At 50.6% G+C, this 25,205-nt stretch overlaps 1 protein-coding gene across 1 annotated transcript in view; it reads left to right on the top strand.

Annotated features, from left to right (window-relative positions):
• Positions 1–25,205, top strand: part of ERI3 (ERI1 exoribonuclease family member 3) — a 292,819-nt gene that overhangs the window by 185,657 nt on the left and 81,957 nt on the right. The window contains exon 7 of the mRNA XM_066597996.1: positions 23,174–23,273. Coding sequence (XP_066454093.1) covers positions 23,174–23,273 — 100 coding nt within the window. The remainder of the gene's footprint in view (positions 1–23,173; positions 23,274–25,205) is intronic.

Below are 25,205 nucleotides of genomic sequence, written 5' to 3'. Positions count from 1 at the left end.
TATAGGTGTAGTGGGTGGTCCCTGGTGCAGTCAGTATATAGTATACAGTATATATAGTGATGTACAGGTGTAGTGGGCGGTCCCTGGTGCAGTCAGTATACAGTATATATAGTGATGTACAGGTGTATCGGGCGGTCCCTGGTGCAGTCAGTATATAGTATATATAGTGATGTACAGGTGTAGTGGGCGGTCCCTGGTGCAGTCAGTATATAGTATACAGTATATATAGTGATGTACAGGTGTAGTGGGCGGTCCCTGGTGCAGTCAGTATATAGTATACAGTATATATAGTAATGTACAGGTGTAGTGGGCGGTCCCTGGTGCAGTCAGTATATAGTATATATAGGGATGTACAGGTGTAGTGGGCGGTCCCTGGTGCAGTCAGTATATAGTATACAGTATATATAGTGATGTACAGGTGTAGTGGGCGGTCCCTGGTGCAGTCAGTATACAGTATATATAGTGATGTACAGGTGTATCGGGCGGTCCCTGGTGCAGTCAGTATACAGTATATATAGTGATGTACAGGTGTATCAGACGGTCCCTGGTGCAGTCAGTATATAGTATATATAGTGATGTACAGGTGTAGTGGGCGGTCCCTGGTGCAGTCAGTATATAGTATATATAGTGATGTACAGGTGTAGTGGGCAGTCCCTGGTGCAGTCAGTATATAGTATACAGTATATATAGTGATGTACAGGTGTAGTGGGCGCTCCCTGGTGCAGTCAGTATATAGTATACAGTATATATAGTGATGTACAGGTGTAGTGGGCGGTACCTGGTGCAGTCAGTATGTAGTATACAGTATATATAGTGATGTACAGGTTTATCGGGCGGTCCCTGGTGCAGTCAGTATATAGTATACAGTATATATACTGATGTACAGGTGTATCGGACGGTACCTGGTGCAGTCAGTATATAGTATACAGTATATATAGTGATGTACAGGTTTATCGGGCGGTCCCTGGAGCAGTCAGTATACAGTATATATAGTGATGTACAGGTGTATCGGGCGGTCCCTGGTGCAGTCAGTATATAGTATACAGTATATATAGTGATGTACATGTGTAGTGGGCGGTCCCTGGTGCAGTCAGTATATAGTATACAGTATATATAGTGATGTACAGGTGTAGTGGGCGGTCCCTGGTGCAGTCAGTATATAGTATACAGTATATATAGTGATGTACAGGTGTATCGGGCGGTCCCTGGTGCAGTCAGTATATAGTATACAGTATATATAGTGATGTACAGGTGTAGTGGGTGGTCCCTGGTGCAGTCAGTATATAGTATACAGTATATATAGTGATGTACAGGTGTAGCGGGCGGTCCCTGGTGCAATCAGTATATAGTATACAGTATATATAGTGATGTACAGGTGTAGTGGGCGGTCCCTGGTGCAGTCAGTATATAGTATACAGTATATATAGTGATGTACAGGTTTATCGGGCGGTCCCTGGTGCAGTCAGTATGTAGTATACAGTATATATAGTGATGTACAGGTGTAGTGGGCGGTCCCTGGTGCAGTCAGTATGTAGTATACAGTATATATAGTGATGTACAGGTGTAGTGGGCGGTCCCTGGTGCAGTTAGTATATAGTATACAGTATATATAGTGATGTACAGGTGTAGTAGGCGGTCCCTGGTGCAGTCAGTATACAGTATACAGTATATATAGAGAGGTATAGGTGTAGTGGGCGGTCCCTGGTGCAGTCAGTATACAGTATATATAGAGAGGTATAGGTGTAGTGGGCGGTCCCTGGTGCAGTCAGTATACAGTATATATAGTGATGTACAGGTGTAGTGGGCGGTCCCTGGTGCAGTCAGTATATAGTATACAGTATATATAGTGATGTACAGGTGTATCAGACGGTCCCTGGTGCAGTCAGTATATAGTATACAGTGTATATAGTGATGTACAGGTGTAGTGGGCAGTCCCTGGTGCAGTCAGTATATAGTATACAGTATATATAGTGATGTACAGGTGTAGTGGGCGGTCCCTGCTGCAATCAGTATATAGTATACAGTATATATAGTGATGTACAGGTGTATCAGACGGTCCCTGGTGCAGTCAGTATATAGTATACAGTGTATATAGTGATGTACAGGTGTAGTGGGCAGTCCCTGGTGCAGTCAGTATATAGTATACAGTATATATAGTGATGTACAGGTGTAGTGGGCGGTCCCTGCTGCAATCAGTATATAGTATACAGTGTATATAGTGATGTACAGGTGTAGTGGGCGGTCCCTGGTGCAGTCAGTATATAGTATACAGTGTATATAGTGATGTACAGGTGTAGTGGGCAGTCCCTGGTGCAGTCAGTATATAGTATACAGTATATATAGTGATGTACAGGTGTAGTGGGCGGTCCCTGCTGCAATCAGTATATAGTATACAGTATATATAGTGATGTACAGGTGTAGTGGGCGGTCCCTGGTGCAGTCAGTATATAGTATACAGTGTATATAGTGATGTACAGGTGTAGTGGGCAGTCCCTGGTGCAGTCAGTATATAGTATACAGTATATATAGTGATGTACAGGTGTAGTGGGCGGTCCCTGCTGCAATCAGTATATAGTATACAGTATATATAGTGATGTACAGGTGTATCAGACGGTCCCTGGTGCAGTCAGTATATAGTATACAGTGTATATAGTGATGTACAGGTGTAGTGGGCAGTCCCTGGTGCAGTCAGTATATAGTATACAGTGTATATAGTGATGTACAGGTGTAGTGGGCGGTCCCTGCTGCAGTCAGTATATAGTATACAGTATATATAGTGATGTACACGTGTAGTGGGTAGTCCCTGGTGCAGTCAGTATGTAGTATACAGTATATATAGTAATGTACAGGTGTAGTGGGCGGTCCCTGGTGCAGTCAGTGTATAGTATACAGTATATATAGTGATGTACAGGTGTAGTGGGCGGTACCTGGTGCAGTCAGTATGTAGTATACAGTATATATAGTGATGTACAGGTTTATCGGGCGGTCCCTGGTGCAGTCAGTATATAGTATACAGTATATATACTGATGTACAGGTGTATCGGACGGTACCTGGTGCAGTCAGTATATAGTATACAGTATATATAGTGATGTACAGGTTTATCGGGCGGTCCCTGGAGCAGTCAGTATATAGTATACAGTGTATATAGTGATGTACAGGTGTAGTGGGCGGTCCCTGGTGCAGTCAGTATATAGTATACAGTATATATAGTAATGTACAGGTGTAGTGGGCGGTCCCTGGTGCAGTCAGTATATAGTATATATAGTGATGTACAGGTGTAGTGGGTGGTCCCTGGTGCAGTCAGTATATAGTATACAGTATATATAGTGATGTACAGGTGTAGTGGGCGGTCCCTGGTGCAGTCAGTATATAGTATACAGTATATATAGTGATGTACAGGTGTAGTGGGCAGTCCCTGGTGCAGTCAGTGTATAGTATACAGTATATATAGTGATGTACAGGTGTAGTGGGCGGTCCCTGGTGCAGTCAGTATATAGTATACAGTATATATAGTGATGTACAGGTGTAGTGGGCGGTCCCTGGTGCAGTCAGTATATAGTATACAGTATATATAGTGATGTACAGGTGTAGTGGGCGGTACCTGGTGCAGTCAGTATGTAGTATACAGTATATATAGTGATGTACAGGTTTATCGGGCGGTCCCTGGAGCAGTCAGTATGTAGTATATATAGTGATGTACAGGTGTAGTGGGCGGTCCCTGGAGCAGTCAGTATACAGTATATATAGTGATGTACAGGTGTAGTGGGCGGTCCCTGGTGCAGTCAGTATATAGTATACAGTATATATAGTGATGTACAGGTGTAGTGGGCGGTCCCTGGTGCAGTCAGTATTTAGTATACAGTATATATAGTGATGTACAGGTGTAGTGGGCGGTCCCTGGAGCAGTCAGTATATAGTATACAGTATATATAGTGATGTACAGGTGTAGTGGGCAGTCCCTGGTGCAGTCAGTATATAGTATACAGTATATATAGTAATGTACAGGTGTATCGGGCGGTCCCTGGAGCAGTCAGTATACAGTATATATAGTGATGTACAGGTGTAGTGGGCGGTCCCTGGTGCAGTCAGTATATAGTATATATAGTGATGTACAGGTGTATCGGGCGGTCCCTGGTGCAGTCATTATATAGTATACAGTATATATAGTGATGTACAGGTGTAGTGGGCGGTCCCTGGTGCAGTCAGTATATAGTATACAGTATATATAGTAATGTACAGGTGTAGTGGGCGGTCCCTGGTGCAGTCAGTATATAGTATATATAGTGATGTACAGGTGTATCGGGCGGTCCCTGGTGCAGTCAGTATATAGTATACAGTATATATAGTGATGTACAGGTGAAGTGGGCGGTCCCTGGTGCAGTCAGTATACAGTATATATAGTGATGTACAGGTGTAGTGGGCGGTCCCTGGTGCAGTCAGTATATAGTATACAGTATATATAGTGATGTACAGGTGTATCGGGCGGTACCTGGTGCAGTCAGTATACAGTATATATAGTGATGTACAGGTGTAGTGGGCGGTCCCTGGTGCAGTCAGTATGTAGTATACAGTATATATAGTGATGTACAGGTGTAGTGGGTGGTCCCTGGTGCAGTCAGTATATAGTATACAGTATATATAGTGATGTACAGGTGTAGTGGGCGGTCCCTGGTGCAGTCAGTATACAGTATATATAGTGATGTACAGGTGTAGTGGGCGGTCCCTGGTGCAGTTAGTATATAGTATACAGTATATATAGTGATGTACAGGTGTAGCGGGCGGTCCCTGGAGCAGTCAGTATATAGTATACAGTATATATAGTGATGTACAGGTGTAGTGGGCGGTCCCTGGTGCAGTCAGTATATAGTGTACAGTATATATAGTGATGTACAGGTGTAGTGGGCGGTCCCTGGTGCAGTCAGTATATAGTGTACAGTATATATAGTGATGTACAGGTGTAGTGGGCGGTCCCTGGTGCAGTCAGTATATAGTATACAGTATATATAGTAATGTACAGGTGTAGTGGGCGGTCCCTGGTGCAGTCAGTATATAGTGTACAGTATATATAGTGATGTACAGGTGTAGTGGGCGCTCCCTGGTGCAGTCAGTATATAGTATACAGTATATATAGTGATGTACAGGTGTAGTGGGCGCTCCCTGGTGCAGTCAGTATATAGTATACAGTATATATAGTGATGTACAGGTGTATCGGGCGGACCCTGGTGCAGTCAGTATATAGTATATATAGTGATGTACAGGTGTAGTGGGCGGTCCCTGGTGCAGTCAGTATACAGTATATATAGTGATGTACAGGTGTAGTGGGCGGTCCCTGGTGCAGTTAGTATATAGTATACAGTATATATAGTGATGTATAGGTGTAGTGGGCGGTCCCTGGTGCAGTCAGTATATAGTATACAGTATATATAGTGCTGTACAGGTGTATCGGGCGTACCCTGGAGCAGTCAGTATACAGTATATATAGTGATTTACAGGTGTATCGGGCGGTCCCTGGTGCAGTCAGTATATAGTATACAGTATATATAGTGATGTACATGTGTAGTGGGCGGTCCCTGGTGCAGTCAGTATATAGTATATATAGTGATGTTGAGGTGTAGTGGGCGGTCCCTGGTGCAGTCAGTATATAGTATACAGTATATATAGTGATGTACATGTGTAGTGGGCGGTCCCTGGTGCAGTCAGTATATAGTATACAGTATATATAGTGATGTACAGGTGTAGTGGGCGGTCCCTGGTGCAGTCAGTATATAGTATATATAGTGATGTTGAGGTGTAGTGGGCGGTCCCTGGTGCAGTCAGTATATAGTATACAGTATATATAGTGATGTACATGTGTAGTGGGCGGTCCCTGGTGCAGTCAGTATATAGTGTATATATAGTGATGTTGAGGTGTAGTGGGCGGTCCCTGGTGCAGTCAGTATATAGTATACAGTATATATAGTGATGTACATGTGTAGTGGGCGGTCCCTGGTGCAGTCAGTATATAGTATACAGTATATATAGTGATGTACAGGTGTAGCGGACGGTCCCTGGTGCAGTCAGTATATAGTATACAGTATATATAGTGATGTACAGGTGTAGTGGGCGGTCCCTGGTGCAGTCAGTATATAGTATACAGTATATATAGTGATGTACAGGTGTATCGGGCGGTCCCTGGTGCAGTCAGTATATAGTATACAGTATATATAGTGATGTACAGGTGTATCGGGCGGACCCTGGTGCAGTCAGTATATAGTATATATAGTGATGTACAGGTGTATCGGGCGGTCCCTGGTGCAGTCAGTATACAGTATATATAGTGATGTACAGGTATAGTGGGCAGTCCCTGGTGCAGTCAGTATATAGTATACAGTATATATAGTGATGCACAGGTGTAGTGGGCGGTCCCTGGTGCAGTAAGTATATAGTATACAGTATATATAGTGATGTACAGGTGTAGTGGGTGGTCCCTGGTGCAGTCAGTATATAGTATACAGTATATATAGTGATGTACAGGTGTAGTGGGGGGTCCCTGGTGCAGTCAGTATATAGTATACAGTATATATAGTGATGTACAGGTGTAGTGGGCGGTCCCTGGTGCAGTCAGTATACAGTATATATAGTGATGTACAGGTGTAGTGGGCGGTCCCTGGTGCAGTCAGTATACAGTATATATAGTGATGTACAGGTGTATCGGACGGTCCCTGGTGCAGTCAGTATATAGTATACAGTATATATAGTGATGTACAGGTGTAGTGGATGGTCCCTGGAGCAGTCAGTATGTAGTATACAGTATATATAGTGATGTACAGGTGTAGTGGGCGGTCCCTGGTGCAGTCAGTATATAGTATACAGTATATATAGTGATGTACAGGTGTAGTGGGCGGTCCCTGGTGCAGTCAGTATATAGTATACAGTATATACAGTGATGTACAGGTGCTGTGGGCGGTCCCTGGTGCAGTCAGTATGTAGTATACAGTATATATAGTGATGTACAGGTGTAGTGGGCGGTCCCTGGAGCAGTCAGTATATAGTATACAGTATATATAGTGATGTACAGGTGTAATGGGCGGTCCCTGGTGCAGTCAGTATATAGTATACAGTATATATAGTGATGTACAGGTGTAGTGGGCGGTCCCTGGTGCAGTCAGTATATAGTATACAGTATATATAGTGATGTACAGGTGTAGTGGGCGGTCCCTGGTGCAGTCAGTATACAGTATATGTAGTGATGTACAGGTGTAGTGGGCGGTCCCTGGTGCAGTCAGTTAACAGTATATGTAGTGATGTACAGGTGTAGCCGGCGGTCCCTGGTGCAGTCAGTATACAGTATATATAGTGATGTACAGGTGTAGTGGGCGGTCCCTGGTGCAGTCAGTATATAGTATACAGTATATATAGTGATGTACAGGTGTAGTGGGCGGTCCCTGGTGCAGTCAGTATACAGTATATGTAGTGATGTACAGGTGTAGTGGGCGGTCCCTGGTGCAGTCAGTATACAGTATATATAGTGATGTACAGGTGTAGTGGGCGGTCCCTGGTGCAGTCAGTATATAGTATACAGTATATATAGTGATGTACAGGTGTAGTGGGCGGTCCCTGGTGCAGTCAGTATACAGTATATATAGTGATGTACAGGTGTATCGGGCGGTCCCTGGTGCAGTCAGTATACAGTATATATAGTGATGTACAGGTGTATCAGACGGTCCCTGGTGCAGTCAGTATATAGTATATATAGTGATGTACAGGTGTAGTGGGCGGTCCCTGGTGCAGTCAGTATATAGTATATATAGTGATGTACAGGTGTAGTGGGCAGTCCCTGGTGCAGTCAGTATATAGTATACAGTATATATAGTGATGTACAGGTGTAGTGGGCGCTCCCTGGTGCAGTCAGTATATAGTATACAGTATATATAGTGATGTACAGGTTTATCGGGCGGTCCCTGGTGCAGTCAGTATATAGTATACAGTATATATACTGATGTACAGGTGTATCGGACGGTACCTGGTGCAGTCAGTATATAGTATACAGTATATATAGTGATGTACAGGTGTATCGGGCGGTCCCTGGTGCAGTCAGTATATAGTATACAGTATATATAGTGATGTACATGTGTAGTGGGCAGTCCGTGGAGCAGTCAGTATATAGTATACAGTATATATAGTGATGTACAGGTGTAGTGGGCGGTCCCTGGTGCAGTCAGTATATAGTATACAGTATATATAGTGATGTACAGGTGTATCGGGCGGTCCCTGGTGCAGTCAGTATATAGTATACAGTATATATAGTGATGTACAGGTGTAGTGGGCGGTCCCTGGTGCAGTCAGTATATAGTATACAGTATATATAGTGATGTACAGGTGTAGCGGGCGGTCCCTGGTGCAATCAGTATATAGTATACAGTATATATAGTGATGTACAGGTGTAGTGGGCGGTCCCTGGTGCAGTCAGTATATAGTATACAGTATATATAGTGATGTACAGGTTTATCGGGCGGTCCCTGGTGCAGTCAGTATGTAGTATACAGTATATATAGTGATGTACAGGTGTAGTGGGCGGTCCCTGGTGCAGTCAGTATGTAGTATACAGTATATATAGTGATGTACAGGTGTAGTGGGCGGTCCCTGGTGCAGTTAGTATATAGTATACAGTATATATAGTGATGTACAGGTGTAGTAGGCGGTCCCTGGTGCAGTCAGTATACAGTATACAGTATATATAGAGAGGTATAGGTGTAGTGGGCGGTCCCTGGTGCAGTCAGTATACAGTATATATAGAGAGGTATAGGTGTAGTGGGCGGTCCCTGGTGCAGTCAGTATACAGTATATATAGTGATGTACAGGTGTAGTGGGCGGTCCCTGGTGCAGTCAGTATATAGTATACAGTATATATAGTGATGTACAGGTGTATCAGACGGTCCCTGGTGCAGTCAGTATATAGTATACAGTGTATATAGTGATGTACAGGTGTAGTGGGCAGTCCCTGGTGCAGTCAGTATATAGTATACAGTATATATAGTGATGTACAGGTGTAGTGGGCGGTCCCTGCTGCAATCAGTATATAGTATACAGTATATATAGTGATGTACAGGTGTATCAGACGGTCCCTGGTGCAGTCAGTATATAGTATACAGTGTATATAGTGATGTACAGGTGTAGTGGGCAGTCCCTGGTGCAGTCAGTATATAGTATACAGTATATATAGTGATGTACAGGTGTAGTGGGCGGTCCCTGCTGCAATCAGTATATAGTATACAGTGTATATAGTGATGTACAGGTGTAGTGGGCGGTCCCTGGTGCAGTCAGTATATAGTATACAGTGTATATAGTGATGTACAGGTGTAGTGGGCGGTCCCTGGTGCAGTCAGTATATAGTATACAGTATATATAGTGATGTACAGGTGTAGTGGGCGGTCCCTGGTGCAGTCAGTATATAGTATACAGTGTATATAGTGATGTACAGGTGTAGTGGGCAGTCCCTGGTGCAGTCAGTATATAGTATACAGTATATATAGTGATGTACAGGTGTAGTGGGCGGTCCCTGCTGCAATCAGTATATAGTATACAGTATATATAGTGATGTACAGGTGTATCAGACGGTCCCTGGTGCAGTCAGTATATAGTATACAGTGTATATAGTGATGTACAGGTGTAGTGGGCAGTCCCTGGTGCAGTCAGTATATAGTATACAGTGTATATAGTGATGTACAGGTGTAGTGGGCGGTCCCTGCTGCAGTCAGTATATAGTATACAGTATATATAGTGATGTACACGTGTAGTGGGTAGTCCCTGGTGCAGTCAGTATGTAGTATACAGTATATATAGTAATGTACAGGTGTAGTGGGCGGTCCCTGGTGCAGTCAGTGTATAGTATACAGTATATATAGTGATGTACAGGTGTAGTGGGCGGTACCTGGTGCAGTCAGTATGTAGTATACAGTATATATAGTGATGTACAGGTTTATCGGGCGGTCCCTGGTGCAGTCAGTATATAGTATACAGTATATATACTGATGTACAGGTGTATCGGACGGTACCTGGTGCAGTCAGTATATAGTATACAGTATATATAGTGATGTACAGGTTTATCGGGCGGTCCCTGGAGCAGTCAGTATATAGTATACAGTGTATATAGTGATGTACAGGTGTAGTGGGCGGTCCCTGGTGCAGTCAGTATATAGTATACAGTATATATAGTAATGTACAGGTGTAGTGGGCGGTCCCTGGTGCAGTCAGTATATAGTATATATAGTGATGTACAGGTGTAGTGGGTGGTCCCTGGTGCAGTCAGTATATAGTATACAGTATATATAGTGATGTACAGGTGTAGTGGGCGGTCCCTGGTGCAGTCAGTATATAGTATACAGTATATATAGTGATGTACAGGTGTAGTGGGCAGTCCCTGGTGCAGTCAGTGTATAGTATACAGTATATATAGTGATGTACAGGTGTAGTGGGCGGTACCTGGTGCAGTCAGTATGTAGTATACAGTATATATAGTGATGTACAGGTTTATCGGGCGGTCCCTGGAGCAGTCAGTATGTAGTATATATAGTGATGTACAGGTGTAGTGGGCGGTCCCTGGAGCAGTCAGTATACAGTATATATAGTGATGTACAGGTGTAGTGGGCGGTCCCTGGTGCAGTCAGTATATAGTATACAGTATATATAGTGATGTACAGGTGTAGTGGGCGGTCCCTGGTGCAGTCAGTATTTAGTATACAGTATATATAGTGATGTACAGGTGTAGTGGGCGGTCCCTGGAGCAGTCAGTATATAGTATACAGTATATATAGTGATGTACAGGTGTAGTGGGCAGTCCCTGGTGCAGTCAGTATATAGTATACAGTATATATAGTAATGTACAGGTGTATCGGGCGGTCCCTGGAGCAGTCAGTATACAGTATATATAGTGATGTACAGGTGTAGTGGGCGGTCCCTGGTGCAGTCAGTATATAGTATATATAGTGATGTACAGGTGTATCGGGCGGTCCCTGGTGCAGTCATTATATAGTATACAGTATATATAGTGATGTACAGGTGTAGTGGGCGGTCCCTGGTGCAGTCAGTATATAGTATACAGTATATATAGTAATGTACAGGTGTAGTGGGCGGTCCCTGGTGCAGTCAGTATATAGTATATATAGTGATGTACAGGTGTATCGGGCGGTCCCTGGTGCAGTCAGTATATAGTATACAGTATATATAGTGATGTACAGGTGAAGTGGGCGGTCCCTGGTGCAGTCAGTATACAGTATATATAGTGATGTACAGGTGTAGTGGGCGGTCCCTGGTGCAGTCAGTATATAGTATACAGTATATATAGTGATGTACAGGTGTAGTGGGCGGTCCCTGGTGCAGTCAGTATGTAGTATACAGTATATATAGTGATGTACAGGTGTAGTGGGTGGTCCCTGGTGCAGTCAGTATACAGTATATATAGTGATGTACAGGTGTAGTGGGTGGTCCCTGGTGCAGTCAGTATACAGTATATATAGTGATGTACAGGTGTAGTGGGCGGTCCCTGGTGCAGTTAGTATATAGTATACAGTATATATAGTGATGTACAGGTGTAGCGGGCGGTCCCTGGAGCAGTCAGTATATAGTATACAGTATATATAGTGATGTACAGGTGTAGTGGGCGGTCCCTGGTGCAGTCAGTATATAGTGTACAGTATATATAGTGATGTACAGGTGTAGTGGGCGGTCCCTGGTGCAGTCAGTATATAGTGTACAGTATATATAGTGATGTACAGGTGTAGTGGGCGGTCCCTGGTGCAGTCAGTATATAGTATACAGTATATATAGTAATGTACAGGTGTAGTGGGCGGTCCCTGGTGCAGTCAGTATATAGTGTACAGTATATATAGTGATGTACAGGTGTAGTGGGCGCTCCCTGGTGCAGTCAGTATATAGTATACAGTATATATAGTGATGTACAGGTGTAGTGGGCGCTCCCTGGTGCAGTCAGTATATAGTATACAGTATATATAGTGATGTACAGGTGTATCGGGCGGACCCTGGTGCAGTCAGTATATAGTATATATAGTGATGTACAGGTGTAGTGGGCGGTCCCTGGTGCAGTCAGTATACAGTATATATAGTGATGTACAGGTGTAGTGGGCGGTCCCTGGTGCAGTTAGTATATAGTATACAGTATATATAGTGATGTATAGGTGTAGTGGGCGGTCCCTGGTGCAGTCAGTATATAGTATACAGTATATATAGTGCTGTACAGGTGTATCGGGCGTACCCTGGAGCAGTCAGTATACAGTATATATAGTGATTTACAGGTGTATCGGGCGGTCCCTGGTGCAGTCAGTATATAGTATACAGTATATATAGTGATGTACATGTGTAGTGGGCAGTCCCTGGTGCAGTCAGTATATAGTATATATAGTGATGTTGAGGTGTAGTGGGCGGTCCCTGGTGCAGTCAGTATATAGTATACAGTATATATAGTGATGTACATGTGTAGTGGGCGGTCCCTGGTGCAGTCAGTATATAGTGTATATATAGTGATGTTGAGGTGTAGTGGGCGGTCCCTGGTGCAGTCAGTATATAGTATACAGTATATATAGTGATGTACATGTGTAGTGGGCGGTCCCTGGTGCAGTCAGTATATAGTATACAGTATATATAGTGATGTACAGGTGTAGCGGACGGTCCCTGGTGCAGTCAGTATATAGTATACAGTATATATAGTGATGTACATGTGTAGTGGGCGGTCCCTGGTGCAGTCAGTATATAGTATACAGTATATATAGTAATGTACAGGTGTATCGGGCGGTCCCTGGTGCAGTGAGTATATATAGTGAGAGGTTATGTTTATTGGAGGAGAGTTTCGTTGCCCGCCTTCTGCTCCTGCTCCGCTGTGTCCGTGCTCTTCGGCCGCCCGGTGGGTTTCTGCTGCGTTCCTGCTGATCGCTGCGTATGCCGTATTAGGCCTCCCTGGGGTTCCGTCCGGCGTCTCCTTTGGCCGCGCTGATGTCACCGCGTCTTTTTAGAAATCCATACCGTCGCCTTGCGATTCGCGTGACGTCCGGCCGGCCTGACTACTTGGCGATCCGCTGGGTGCGACAAACTGCAGGACAGATCGCGGGGCGCAGCAGTATGTTTGGCGCACGGCCTGTCTCACTCTGCCGCCCTCGCCTATTTTTTGAATTTCTTTCTGCTGTTCACAAGTCGCAGCAGCTTTGTCCGAGTTTTCCGGCGAGCGCTGCAGGATCAGGTTGTTGTTAAGCAGACAGACCGTCCCGCGGCAGGAAGTCGCCGGCAAAACCCGCTTGTGCGTCGTTAAACTAACATCACTGTGTGACTTGAATGCCCCAGTGTCTGCGGGTAAAGAGGTCGGAAACCAAGAAGGTCTGTAACTGTGTGCCCCTGCTACTCATGAGGATCTCCGCTTCCCATCCTCGGCTCAGGGCGCTGCCACGGATGTCCTCGGCTCAGGGCGCCATCACGGATGTCCTCGGCTCAGGGCGCCATCACGGATGTCCTCGGCTCAGGGCGCCATCACGGATGTCCTCGGCTCAGGGCGCCATCACGGATGTCCTCGGCTCAGGGCGCCATCACGGATGTCCACGGCTCAGGGCGCCATCACGGATGTCCTCGGCTCAGGGCGCCATCACGGATGTCCTCGGCTCAGGGCGCCATCACGGATGTCCACGGCTCAGGGCGCCATCACGGATGTCCACGGCTCAGGGCGCCATCACGGATGTCCACGGCTCAGGGCGCCATCACGGATGTCCACGGCTCAGGGCGCCATCACGGATGTCCACGGCTCAGGGCGCCATCACGGATGTCCACGGCTCAGGGCGCCATCACGGATGTCCACGGCTCAGGGCGCCATCACGGATGTCCACGGCTCAGGGCGCCATCACGGATGTCCACGGCTCAAGGCGCTGCGACGGACGTGCTCAGCTCAGGGCACCGCCATGGATGTCCTCAGCGCAGGGCGACGTCACGTACGTCTGCAGCGCCCTGCTCCGTCAAGGACGTCCTCAGCGCAGGGCGCCGGTCTTCGCCCCTCTGTCCTATTTCCACTTTACAAAGGACGATAATCTGCACAATGGCACTAATGCTGTATATGGCGCCGGAGGGGCGAGGAGCGCCGCGAATGACTCCGGTGTCAGGATTGCGAGGGCTCTGCCGCTTTATCCGGAATATTAAACCGTATTGCGTGACATCCGGCGGCAGCCTGAATAGATATTGCCATTCATCTCCCACTCAGGCGCTGACAAGCTACACTGCCCTTGTTGAAAGGCATCCGTCAAACTCATGGCGGCTCTCGTCCTCCACCCTCCATCATCCCACAGAGAAGACTATAAAGTGGCGGAGGGGAGAGGCGGCGCGCCGACCGTCTGCCCCCCTGATAAGACCCCGACGTATTAGCGCCTGTTTAGATAACATTGAAAATATCAGAATGGCTGAAACCATTATAGGATGAATAAAGGAAGCAGCCGGAATAATCCGCCAAGGTGACGGCGCTAATACAGGCGTTTAATATTTGATGTGATGGGATAAAGAGGATCACCTCCCAATCGCACGGAGTGTCAGCGCAGAATCTATTACCGCCACTCCGTGTGATTTGACGGAGGAGCGCGCCGTGTTATTCTTCACTAGTTACGGCAATCTTCTTCGCCGACATCACTCACACATTTTTTTCTGTGCATGAGTAAACACCCATTATAGCCGCGCCTGCTACTGCAACCCTAAATCACCGCCGCGCTCTTAAGGCTGATGGGCGCAGATTGTTATTTCATTATTTGTCCTGATAAATGGAATTTCGGACCATTTCATGTCGCCATTTTCCCCTTTGCTTTTTGTGACTTATGCAACGGGAGGGGCGGCGGGGGGGGGGGGGGGGAGGCTTATTGTGGAGACGTCGTCTTGTACCGTGACAGTTGAGCGTCGACTCCATCTTCTCCCAACTTCAGGGCAGATGAGAAGAGAGTCAAGACGGTCGCCCCCCCCCCCCCCATACACCCATATAATAACCAGGTAATTATATATTAAGGCTATATTGTCTGTGCCCAGCACTACAGCAGCCGGCAACTGCTCATACAGAGCCTCCTGTTACATGAGTGTAATACCAGAACTACTATGACATTTATACGGGCAGAACAGTACGAGTGTGAGGAAAGATAACCCAGAGATACCGGCATACAATGTATAGAAAATATCTATATATTATATATTACATGATGATTCTCCAGAAACAGCAGCGTAATTCCAGAAGTACTTGGAACAGATCCATCCTGTATTATACCCCAGAGCTGCACTCACTATTCTGCTGGTGGAGTCACTGTGTACATACATTACTTATCCTGTACTGATCCGGTGTTACATCCTGTATTATACTCCAGAGCTGCACTCACTATTCTGCTGGTGGAGTCACTGTGTACATACATTAGTTCTCCTGTACTGCTCCTGAGTTACATCCTGTATTATACTCCAGAGCTGCACTCACTATTCTGCTGGTGGAGTCACTGTGTACATACATTACTTATCCTGTACTGCTCCTGAGTTACATCCTGTATTATACTCCAGAGCTGCACTCACTATTCTGCTGGTGGAGTCACTGTGTACATACATTACTTATCCTGTACTGATCCTGAGTTACATCGTGTATTATACTCCAGAGCTGCACTCACTATTCTGCTGGTGGAGTCACTGTGTACATACATTACTTATCCTGTACTGACCCTGAGTTACATCCTGTATTATACCCCAGAGCTGCACTCACTATTCTGCTGGTGGAGTCACTGTGTACATACATTACTTATCCTGTACTGCTCCTGAGTTACATCCTGTCTTATTCTCCAGAGCTGCACTCACTATTCTGCTGATTGTTATGGCCCCCTACAGCTTCTCTTGCCTCCTACGACGCAGGGGTAGTTTCTTCTGCAGCACCCGTGTATTTTTGTTGGTGTAAAGACGACACTTTATAGAACTAGAATCGCCAGCACTTTGTGCAGACACTGAACAAGCAGGGGTTGTGGGGAGAGTTCAGCTCTGAAGCCTGCAGACGTATCATTGTAGCTGCATGGAGGCTGTTGTGTGAGTGGATTCTTCCTGTTTGGATACATTTGCGCTGGCTGTTTCCAGACTTTTGCTCCTGAGCTCTCCGTTGATGTTTTTGTGACGTCACATCCGCCCTCCCGCAGTTCTTCGCTCCTCGTGTCTCGGCTTCCCACTTTCGCCTTCAGATCAATCTGAATGGCCGTGCTTCTTCTCCCCACGTTCCTCGGCGGCGTCTTGTGTCACGTTCTCTGGTGGGACGTCTGGGGTCTTGGAGGTGGCGGTCCGGGGAGCTGCTGACTAGCCTGCGGTGAGCGTGGCCGACGGCACTACGTAAGTGGCAGCTGTCAGCAGCAGTGACCGTCCTGACGCCAGCTCGCTCCTCAGTCTCATCATCTGAAAGCTCTATGGCGATTGCGCCAATTATCACAGTCTGACTATTGCCCGACTGTAACTATCCCACTTGGGTTATTGCTGAACCCTTTCCTGCGCGGTCAGATCCTCGCCATGGCTGCCTGACCTATATCCCATGTTGTATGGGACCCATGGACGGGAAGGGCGGCGGGCACAGGGGGGGTGAACGTCTTCACCCGCTGGCCGTCTTCCTCCGTGGTCGTGCCTTCCTCCTCTTATCTCGCAGCGGCGAGCGGATCAATGCCTCGCCACCCAGGAAAAAAACAATTAAACTGCGATCGATCCCGCCGATGTAGACTGAATATTCATAAGGGGTCGGCCTGACCTTCAGCCGGGGGGCCGCACATGCGGGCTCGTCTGCGCCGCTTACCTCTAGCCAATCCTCAAGGGGTCACCTGGAAAATCCTGCAGATGCCGACCGCTCTGAGTGGCCGATCCGCGTTACTGCTCGCCACCGTGAGACATTGCGCTAAGCGCTTGTCTCCCTCCCTGTAATGGCGATCGTCAGACGCGGAGGTCACGTTCACACGCAGTACCTTACAGCATTACCTGCAGCGCACAGGTGAGTCCGCGGCTCCTGGGCTCACGCTGCGGGTTTCTCTGATTCACTTACTTGTGGATTCTGAAGCGGCTTTTGTCGTAAATCCACACCAGAATCCGCAGTGCGACGCCTGCCTGACGCTGCGATCACGTTACGGATTGTCCACAGCGAGCATCGTGTCACATCCGCGCGTGTTATGGGGACTCGGACGCGGATTTGTAGTACATGTCCATGAGGTCGATCTGCTTCGCAGCTTGGCTTTTGTCGCAGATTTGCTCATTGGGTTGCGAGTCGCACATGGACTCGCCCTTCGCAGTGCGGATAATCCGTGTGCGGATCCCAGCGTCGTGTCGCTCAGTTCTTCCCGCGTTCAGGTTAGACTGCGGAGTTGCTGCAGAATCGGTGTAGAATTGGCGCAGATTGGAGGTGATATCTGATGGCCGAGGAGGTGAAGTCCGCGTGTCAAATATGGAGCGTACATTGTGATTGTGAGGTCCCTCCTGCAGAGGTATTTAGGCTGCGAATGTCTCGATGTCTCATCCCACTCGCTCCTTCTGCAGCTTGCATGGCGTTCTCCCGGAGGGCGCTGGCCCTTTAAAAGCCCCCCCGGTGAGGCGTCGGAGCTCTGCTGGTGTTCATCCCCATCTCTGAGGAGCCGGGTGCCTCCCTAGAGCTGCGCCCCTCTGTCTGGACGTGCCGGGTGCCTCCCTAGAGCTGCGCCCCTCTGTCTGGACGTGCCGGACGCTTCCTGTCGTCTTCCTCCTTATTATGAAGTAACGGGATTTCACGACCGCCCGTGTCGCACATCTGGTGCCGCCTTGTTTCGGTTAGCGCCTGACGCAGGCCGCGGCCGTGACTCGGAGACGCGTGTCCAATATAGACATCACAACATGTTTATCCGCGGGCCGCCGTGACGGAGCGCGCTCCCCTTTGTGTACATAAAGTGTAATTCCAGTGAATTATGCGCAGAGTTAATTAGGAGTTTTAATTGCTGATCGTCTCCCCCAGGATTAACTCTGTTATCTATTAATTATCGCCGAGCGGGAGGAAGTGGCTGCAGCGAGTCTTACGTACGCGCCACTTAATTATGTGCTAACAGGGAAGTAAGAGGCGGCAAACATGGCGTTATTAGCTGATGAATTACCCCCAGTCAGTCGCGTCCTCGTCGTATCGGGGCTTGTATGATGCCTTCGGATCGCAGTGCGTCTGTTTCGCGCTCTCTGCGCCATTTCCCAATTCATTGATGCGTTAGAGGTGCCGTATTATACACGGCCATGAGTGGCACTTGTAGCTTTGGTTCGCAGACATGGCACAAGAATGCCCTGGCCGTAGTCATTCCCGTGGTGCCAGCAATCTGTTCCCTGTGATACATTGTAACCAGCCGGGGGCTGATGGGTTGTTGCGCGACTGGGGCACACTGACCATTCGGTCCATGCCAAGGCCATGCGGTCAAAGGGGCCCCTCAGTCACAATGCTGGGGCCTGGCTAGGGCCCATAACCTTTATACCCGGGGCCCGGACCCCTCAGCCCACCCCACGGATTCAGATCACCCTCTGCAGGAGAAATGGAATAAAATGAGGGTTTTGTGTGAGGATTGACCCGCTGCCAGCTCGCTCCTTGGCATCTTTCCTGCCATGAGACCCCACAGACCACCATGAAGCTGGTTCTTTTCACCCATCCCCTCTCGCCCCCCCGGACCCCCTGATCCATATTGTGCCCCTTGCATGCATGAGGACGTCCTTTGTCTGGCCCTGCCAGCCTTCTGACACCGTACCTGCTCCATCCCGTCTTCTCGCTGCTCCTTCATCCCCTCTTCCCAAGCAATTTACATTTCAATCTGCGTGGGGCCGCTCGCTGCCGCTCTGCGCGCCGGGGGAAAACGATTTACAAATTAAACTGGGAAATCTGCTGCCAAGTTGGTGTCTCTCCACCGCTATTAACAACTGTATCTTATTATGGCGCAGGACAGCGAGAATATAAACAGCCGCAGCGCTGACGGAGGAATCCGATTTACCATCAGCTTTATTTATTTATCGGCTCTGGCGAGACCTTTATGTTGTCGTCTGCGCTCCGAGAAGGGAGTAACAGTGCAGGAAGAAATAGGGACTGTGCCCGGGGGTCTCCCATTAGGATAGCAGAGGTGTGATGTCATGGGAGCTGACTGCGCTGTGATGTCATGATGGGGGCGGATCCACAGGAGTATATTGGTAATCACATTATTACTATACTGCACATACGTGCTGACATCATACATGGCAATAATATGTAAAACCATTCATGCTGCATTTGGGTTGGATACATGGCGCCCCCCGCAGGCCATGTGCTATTCCTTTCCTTGGTACTGGATGGATTTCTTCATGATCCCACTAGCAGACAGGAGGATGTGATTCTGGTCATTGACGGCAGGAAGAACAACTTCCTTTCTTTCCTCTTGAATTGAAAACCTCAAGGAAAATGAAATCGCCCTAAAAGTACAGAAAGAACCCCAAATTCAGTGCCTGGGGAGGAGAATGATGGTGGAGAAGACCCAGCCCTGCCATGTGGGCATGATGGAACGGTCTGTCCACCTGTCGCTCTCTCTGTCCTCCGTCCTCGGCGATCGGTCTTACTCTTCGCTCCCGTCCTCGGCGATCGGTCTTGCTCTTCGCTCCCGTCCTCGGTGATCGGTCTTGCTCTTCGCTCCCGTCCTCGGTGATCGGTCTTGATCTTCGCTCCCGTCCTTGGCTATCGGTCTTGCTCTTCGCTCCCGTCCTCGGCGATCGGTCTTGCTCTTTGCTCCCGTCCTCGGCGATCGGTCTTGCTCTTCGCTCCCGTCCTCGGCGATCGGTCTTGATCTTCGCTCCCGTCCTCGGCGATCGGTCTTGCTCTTCGCTCCCGTCCTCGGCGATCGGTCTTGCTCTTCGCTCCCGTCCTCGGCGATCGGTCTTGATCTTCGCTCCCATCCTCGGCGATCGGTCTTGATCTTCGCTCCCGTCCTTGGTGATCGGTCTTGATCTTCGCTCCCGTCCTCGGCGATCGGTCTTGCTCTTCGCTCCCGTCCTCGGCGATCGGTCTTGATCTTCGCTCCCGTCCTCGGCGATCGGTCTTGATTTTCGCTCCCGTCCTCGGCGATCGGTCTTGCTCTTCGCTCCCGTCCTCGGCGATCGGTCTTGCTCTTCGCTCCCGTCCTCGGCGATCGGTCTTGCTCTTCGCTCCCGTCCTCGGCGATCGGTCTTGCTCTTCGCTCCCGTCCTCGGCGATCGGTCTTGATGTTCGCTCCCGTCCTCGGCTATCGGTCTTGCTCTTCGCTCCTGTCCTCGGCGATCGGTCTTGCTCTTCGCTCCCGTCCTCGGCGATCGGTCTTGCTCTTCGCTCCCGTCCTCGGCGATCGGTCTTGCTCTTCGCTCCCGTCCTCGGCGATCGGTCTTGATCTTCGCTCCCGTCCGTGGCGATCGGTCTTGCTCTTCGCTCCCGTCCTCGGCGATCGGTCTTGCTCTTCGCTCCCGTCCTCGGCGATCGGTCTTGCTCTTCGCTCCCGTCCTCGGCGATCGGTCTTGATGTTCGCTCCCGTCCTCGGCGATCGGTTTTGATGTTCGCTCCCGTCCTTGGTGATCGGTCTTGATCTTCGCTCCCGTCCTCGGCGATCGGTCTTGATCTTCGCTCCCGTCCTCGGCGATCGGTCTTGATGTTCGCTCCCGTCCTCGGCGATCGGTCTTGCTCTTCGCTCCCGTCCTCGGCGATCGGTCTTGATCTTCGCTCCCGTCCTTGTGATCGGTTTTGATCTTCGCTCCCGTCCTCGGCGATCGGTCTTGATCTTCGCTCCCGTCCTCGGCGATCGGTCTTGATGTTCGCTCCCGTCCTTGGTGATCGGTCTTGATCTTCGCTCCCGTCCTCGGCGATCGGTCTTGATCTTCGCTCCCGTCCTCGGCGATCGGTCTTGATGTTCGCTCCCGTCCTCGGCGATCGGTCTTGATCTTCGCTCCCGTCCTCGGCGATCGGTCTTGCTCTTCGCTCCCGTCCTCGGCGATCGGTCTTGATCTTCGCTCCCGTCCTTGTGATCGGTTTTGATCTTGGCTCTTGTTGTAGGTTATCGTATTTTTGTTCTCTTTCGTTCTGTTATTTGGTTTAAGATCCAGAGAAAAATACTAAAAAACTGAAGCAGTAGATGTGATGGAGGCGGACGGGCTGTGTGCGGCGATTCTCCTCGTCACACGTAAGTTATGGCCCCCCGGGGACTCGTGAGCAGGATGATTTTATTATGATCAATGACAGGAGCCGCGGCGGCTGCACAAATGTCAGATATGATCTTAATGGCGGCGGCTCTGATGTCGGATAACTCAGCCGTCATGTCACAAATAGTCCATCTCTGCGACGCATCACGCAGTGCTAGGCGGGCCAGGATTGGTGGAGAGCTGGGAAATGTATCATCATCATCACTGTTACAAGTTGTGCATTATTGGTCCGGCCATATCCGTGCAATCAGTTAGTGTTTTTAGATTTTTCACCACTTTTTGTTTGGGTGACTAAAAATTTGGCGTAGTTTAGTGAAAGGGCGGAGCCTCCTGCAGACCACGGGGGCGGGGCTCCGGCACACTCGCAGTTTTCTTGCACATTTTTTTCACGCGAATCTCAATGTGACTTTATAATGTTAAAACGCATCGCAGAAAAACCGCAAGTCTGTGCTTTGTGATTTTTGTGCAATGTGCTCCCTCCGCTTTGTGGTTACACAGGGGCCCCGGGCTCCCTCCGCTCTGTGGTTACACAGGGGCCCCGGGCTCCCTCCGCTCTGTGGTTACACAGGGGCCCCGGGCTCCCTCCTCTCTGTGGTTACACAGGGGCCCCGGGCTCCCTCCTCTCTGTGGTTACACAGGGGCCCCGGGCTCCCTCCGCTCTGTGGTTACACAGGGGCCCCGGGCTCCCTCCGCTCTGTGGTTACACAGGGGCCCCGGGCTCCCTCCGCTCTGTGGTTACACAGGGGCCCTGGGCTCCCTCCGCTCTGTGGTTACACAGGGGCCCCGGGCTCCGTCCGCTCTGTGGTTACACATTACACAGGGGCACCGGGCTCCCTCCGCTCTGTGGTTACACAGGGGCCCCGGGCTCCCTCCGCTCTGTGGTTACACAGGGGCCCCGGGCTCCCTCCGCTCTGTGGTTACACAGGGGCACCGGGCTCCCTCCGCTCTGTGGTTACACAGGGGCCCCGGGCTCCCTCCGCTCTGTGGTTACACAGGGGCCCTGGGCTCCCTCCGCTCTGTGGTTACACAGGGGCCCCGGGCTCCGTCCGCTCTGTGGTTACACATTACACAGGGGCACCGGGCTCCCTCCGCTCTGTGGTTACACAGGGGCCCCGGGCTCCCTCCTCTCTGTGGTTACACAGGGGCCCCGGGCTCCCTCCGCTCTGTGGTTACACAGGGGCCCCGGGCTCCCTCCGCTCTGTGGTTACACAGGGGCCCCGGGCTCCCTCCGCTCTGTGGTTACACAGGGGCCCCGGGCTCCCTCCGCTCTGTGGTTACACAGGGGCCCCGGGCTCCCTCCGCTCTGTGGTTACACAGGGGCCCCGGGCTCCCTCCGCTCTGTGGTTACACAGGGGCCCCGGGCTCCCTCCGCTCTGTGGTTACACAGGGGCCCCGGGCTCCCTCCGCTCTGTGGTTACACAGGGGCCCCGGGCTCCCTCCGCTCTGTGGTTACACAGGGGCCCCGGGCTCCCTCCGCTCTGTGGTTACACAGGGGCACCGGGCTCCCCCCTCTCTGTGGTTACACAGGGGCACCGGGCTCCCCCCTCTCTGTGGTTACACAGGGGCCCCGGGCTCCCCCCTCTCTGTGGTTACACAGGGGCCCCGGGCTCCCTCCGCTCTGTGGTTACACAGGGGCCCCGGGCTCCCTCCTCTCTGTGGTTACACAGGGGCCCCGGGCTCCCTCCGCTCTGTGGTTCTGTATGTTGCTAACAATGAACATCAGTGTGTATATAGTCTGCAGTCCGCTCGTCTGTTCTGTACTTCACATGTGATCCCATGACATTCCTCTAATCCAGGATCTGATAGTCCGGCACAGAACTGTAAGGTGTATCAGCACCACCGCAGGTTATATATTATAACCATCCTCTGATTCAGAATGTCCAATAATTCAGCACCCAGCCTCGGTTGGAAGAAGTCATTGTATATTTTGACTCCTCATTAGGGGTCAGACGCTGCTTTTGACTCTCGCCTCTCTTTCTCTTGCAGGCTTACAGTTTTGCCATCGGCACTTGGCCCAAGAACGGACTCCTAGATATGAATAAGGGCATGAGCCTGCAGCACATAGGGCGACCCCACAGCGGGATAGGTGAGTGCCAGCGCTGAAGGGGTTAATGCCGCCGCCGCAAAAACCTAGCAATCGATGGACGTTAAGGAGATGAATTATTTAGATCTCAGCCGCATTTAATTAGTGCGCCTGAGGGACCTCCCAGCCGTATTGACTGGGTGCGCATTCATATCTGGTTTGGGCTTGGAGTGGCCCTGGAGGTGCCACCACCATCTGCGCCCACATACCGTCTCCTGTAAACCCAAGGCCCAACCCCTGTGTTGCGCTACGCACGTCCTTTCTTTGGTATCATCTTCATTTTTTAAGCCTTGTGGCCAGTGCGCCACTCCGTGGTGGCGTCACAGAGGTCCTGCTGTAGGATGGACTCCGCGCCCACCACCCCGCTTCCTGTGCAACATGGACTCCACGCCCACCACCCCACTTCCTGTGCTACATAGACTCCGCGCCCACCACCCCACTTCCTGTGTTACATGGACTCCGCGCCCACCACCCTGCTTCCTGTGTTACATGGACTCCGTGCCCGCCGCCCCGCTTCCTGTGCTACATGGACTCCGCGCCCGCCGCCCCGCTTCCTGTGCTACATGGACTCCGCACCCGCCGCCCCGCTTCCTGTGTTACATGGACTCCGCACCTGCCGCCCCGCTTCCTGTGCTACATAGACTCCGCACCCACCACCCCACTTCCTGTGCTACATAGACTCCACACCCGCTACCCCGCTTTCTGTGTTACATGGACTCCCCTCCAGCCACCCTGCTTCCTGTGTTACATGGACTCCGCACCTGCCACCCCGCTTCCTGTGTTACATGGACTCTGCGCCCGCCTCCTCGCTTCCTGTGTTAATGGACTCTGCTCCCGCCACCCCGCTTCCTGTGCTACATAGACTCCGCACCCGCCGCCCTGCTTCCTGTGTTACACGGACTCCGCGCCCACCGCCCCCGCTTCCTGTGTTACATAGACTCCGCACCCACCGCCCCGCTTCCTGTGTTACATGGACTCCGCGCCCGCCGCCCAGCTTCCTGTGTTAATGGACTCCGTGCCCGCCGCCCAGATTCCTGTGTTAAATGGACTCCGCGCCCACCGCCCCACTTCAACTGCTACATGGACTCCGCTCCCGCTGCCCCGCTTCCTGTGTTACATGGACTCCGCGCCCGCCGCCCAGCTTTCTGTGTTACATGGACTATGTGCCCGCCACCCCGCTTCCTGTGTTACATGGACTCCGCTCCCGCTGCCCCGCTTCCTGTGCTGTATGGACTCCGCGCCCGCCGCCCAGCTTCCTGTGTTACATGGACTATGTGCCCGCCACCCCGCTTCCTGTGTTACATGGACTCCGCGCCCGCCGCCCAGCTTCCTGTGTTACATGGACTCTGCGCTCCCGCTGCCCCGCTTCCTGTGCTGTATGGACTCCGCGCCCGCCGCCCAGCTTCCTGTGTTACATGGACTATGTGCCCGCCACCCCGCTTCCTGTGTTACATGGACTCTGCGCTCCCGCTGCCCCGCTTCCTGTGCTGTATGGACTCCGCGCCCGCCGCCCAGCTTCCTGTGTTACATGGACTATGTGCCCGCCACCCCGCTTCCTGTGTTACATGGACTCTGCGCTCCCGCTGCCCCGCTTCCTGTGCTGTATGGACTCCGCGCCCGCCGCCCCGCTTCCTGTGTTACATGGACTCTGCGCTCCCGCTGCCCCGCTTCCTGTGCTGTATGGACTCCGCGCCCGCCGCCCAGCTTCCTGTGTTACATGGACTATGTGCCCGCCACCCCGCTTCCTGTGTTACATGGACTCTGCGCTCCCGCTGCCCCGCTTCCTGTGCTGTATGGACTCCGCGCCCGCCGCCCAACTTCCTGTGTTACATGGACTATGTGCCCGCCACCCCGCTTCCTGTGTTACATGGACTCTGCGCTCCCGCTGCCCCGCTTCCTGTGCTGTATGGACTCCGCGCCCGCCGCCCAGCTTCC

Source organism: Eleutherodactylus coqui, chromosome 3 (genome assembly GCF_035609145.1).
Source record: "Eleutherodactylus coqui strain aEleCoq1 chromosome 3, aEleCoq1.hap1, whole genome shotgun sequence".
NCBI lineage: Eukaryota > Metazoa > Chordata > Amphibia > Anura > Eleutherodactylidae > Eleutherodactylus > Eleutherodactylus coqui.
The sequence above is the reverse complement of the archived record's forward strand: the minus strand, read 5'-3'. Positions and strand labels throughout refer to the sequence as shown.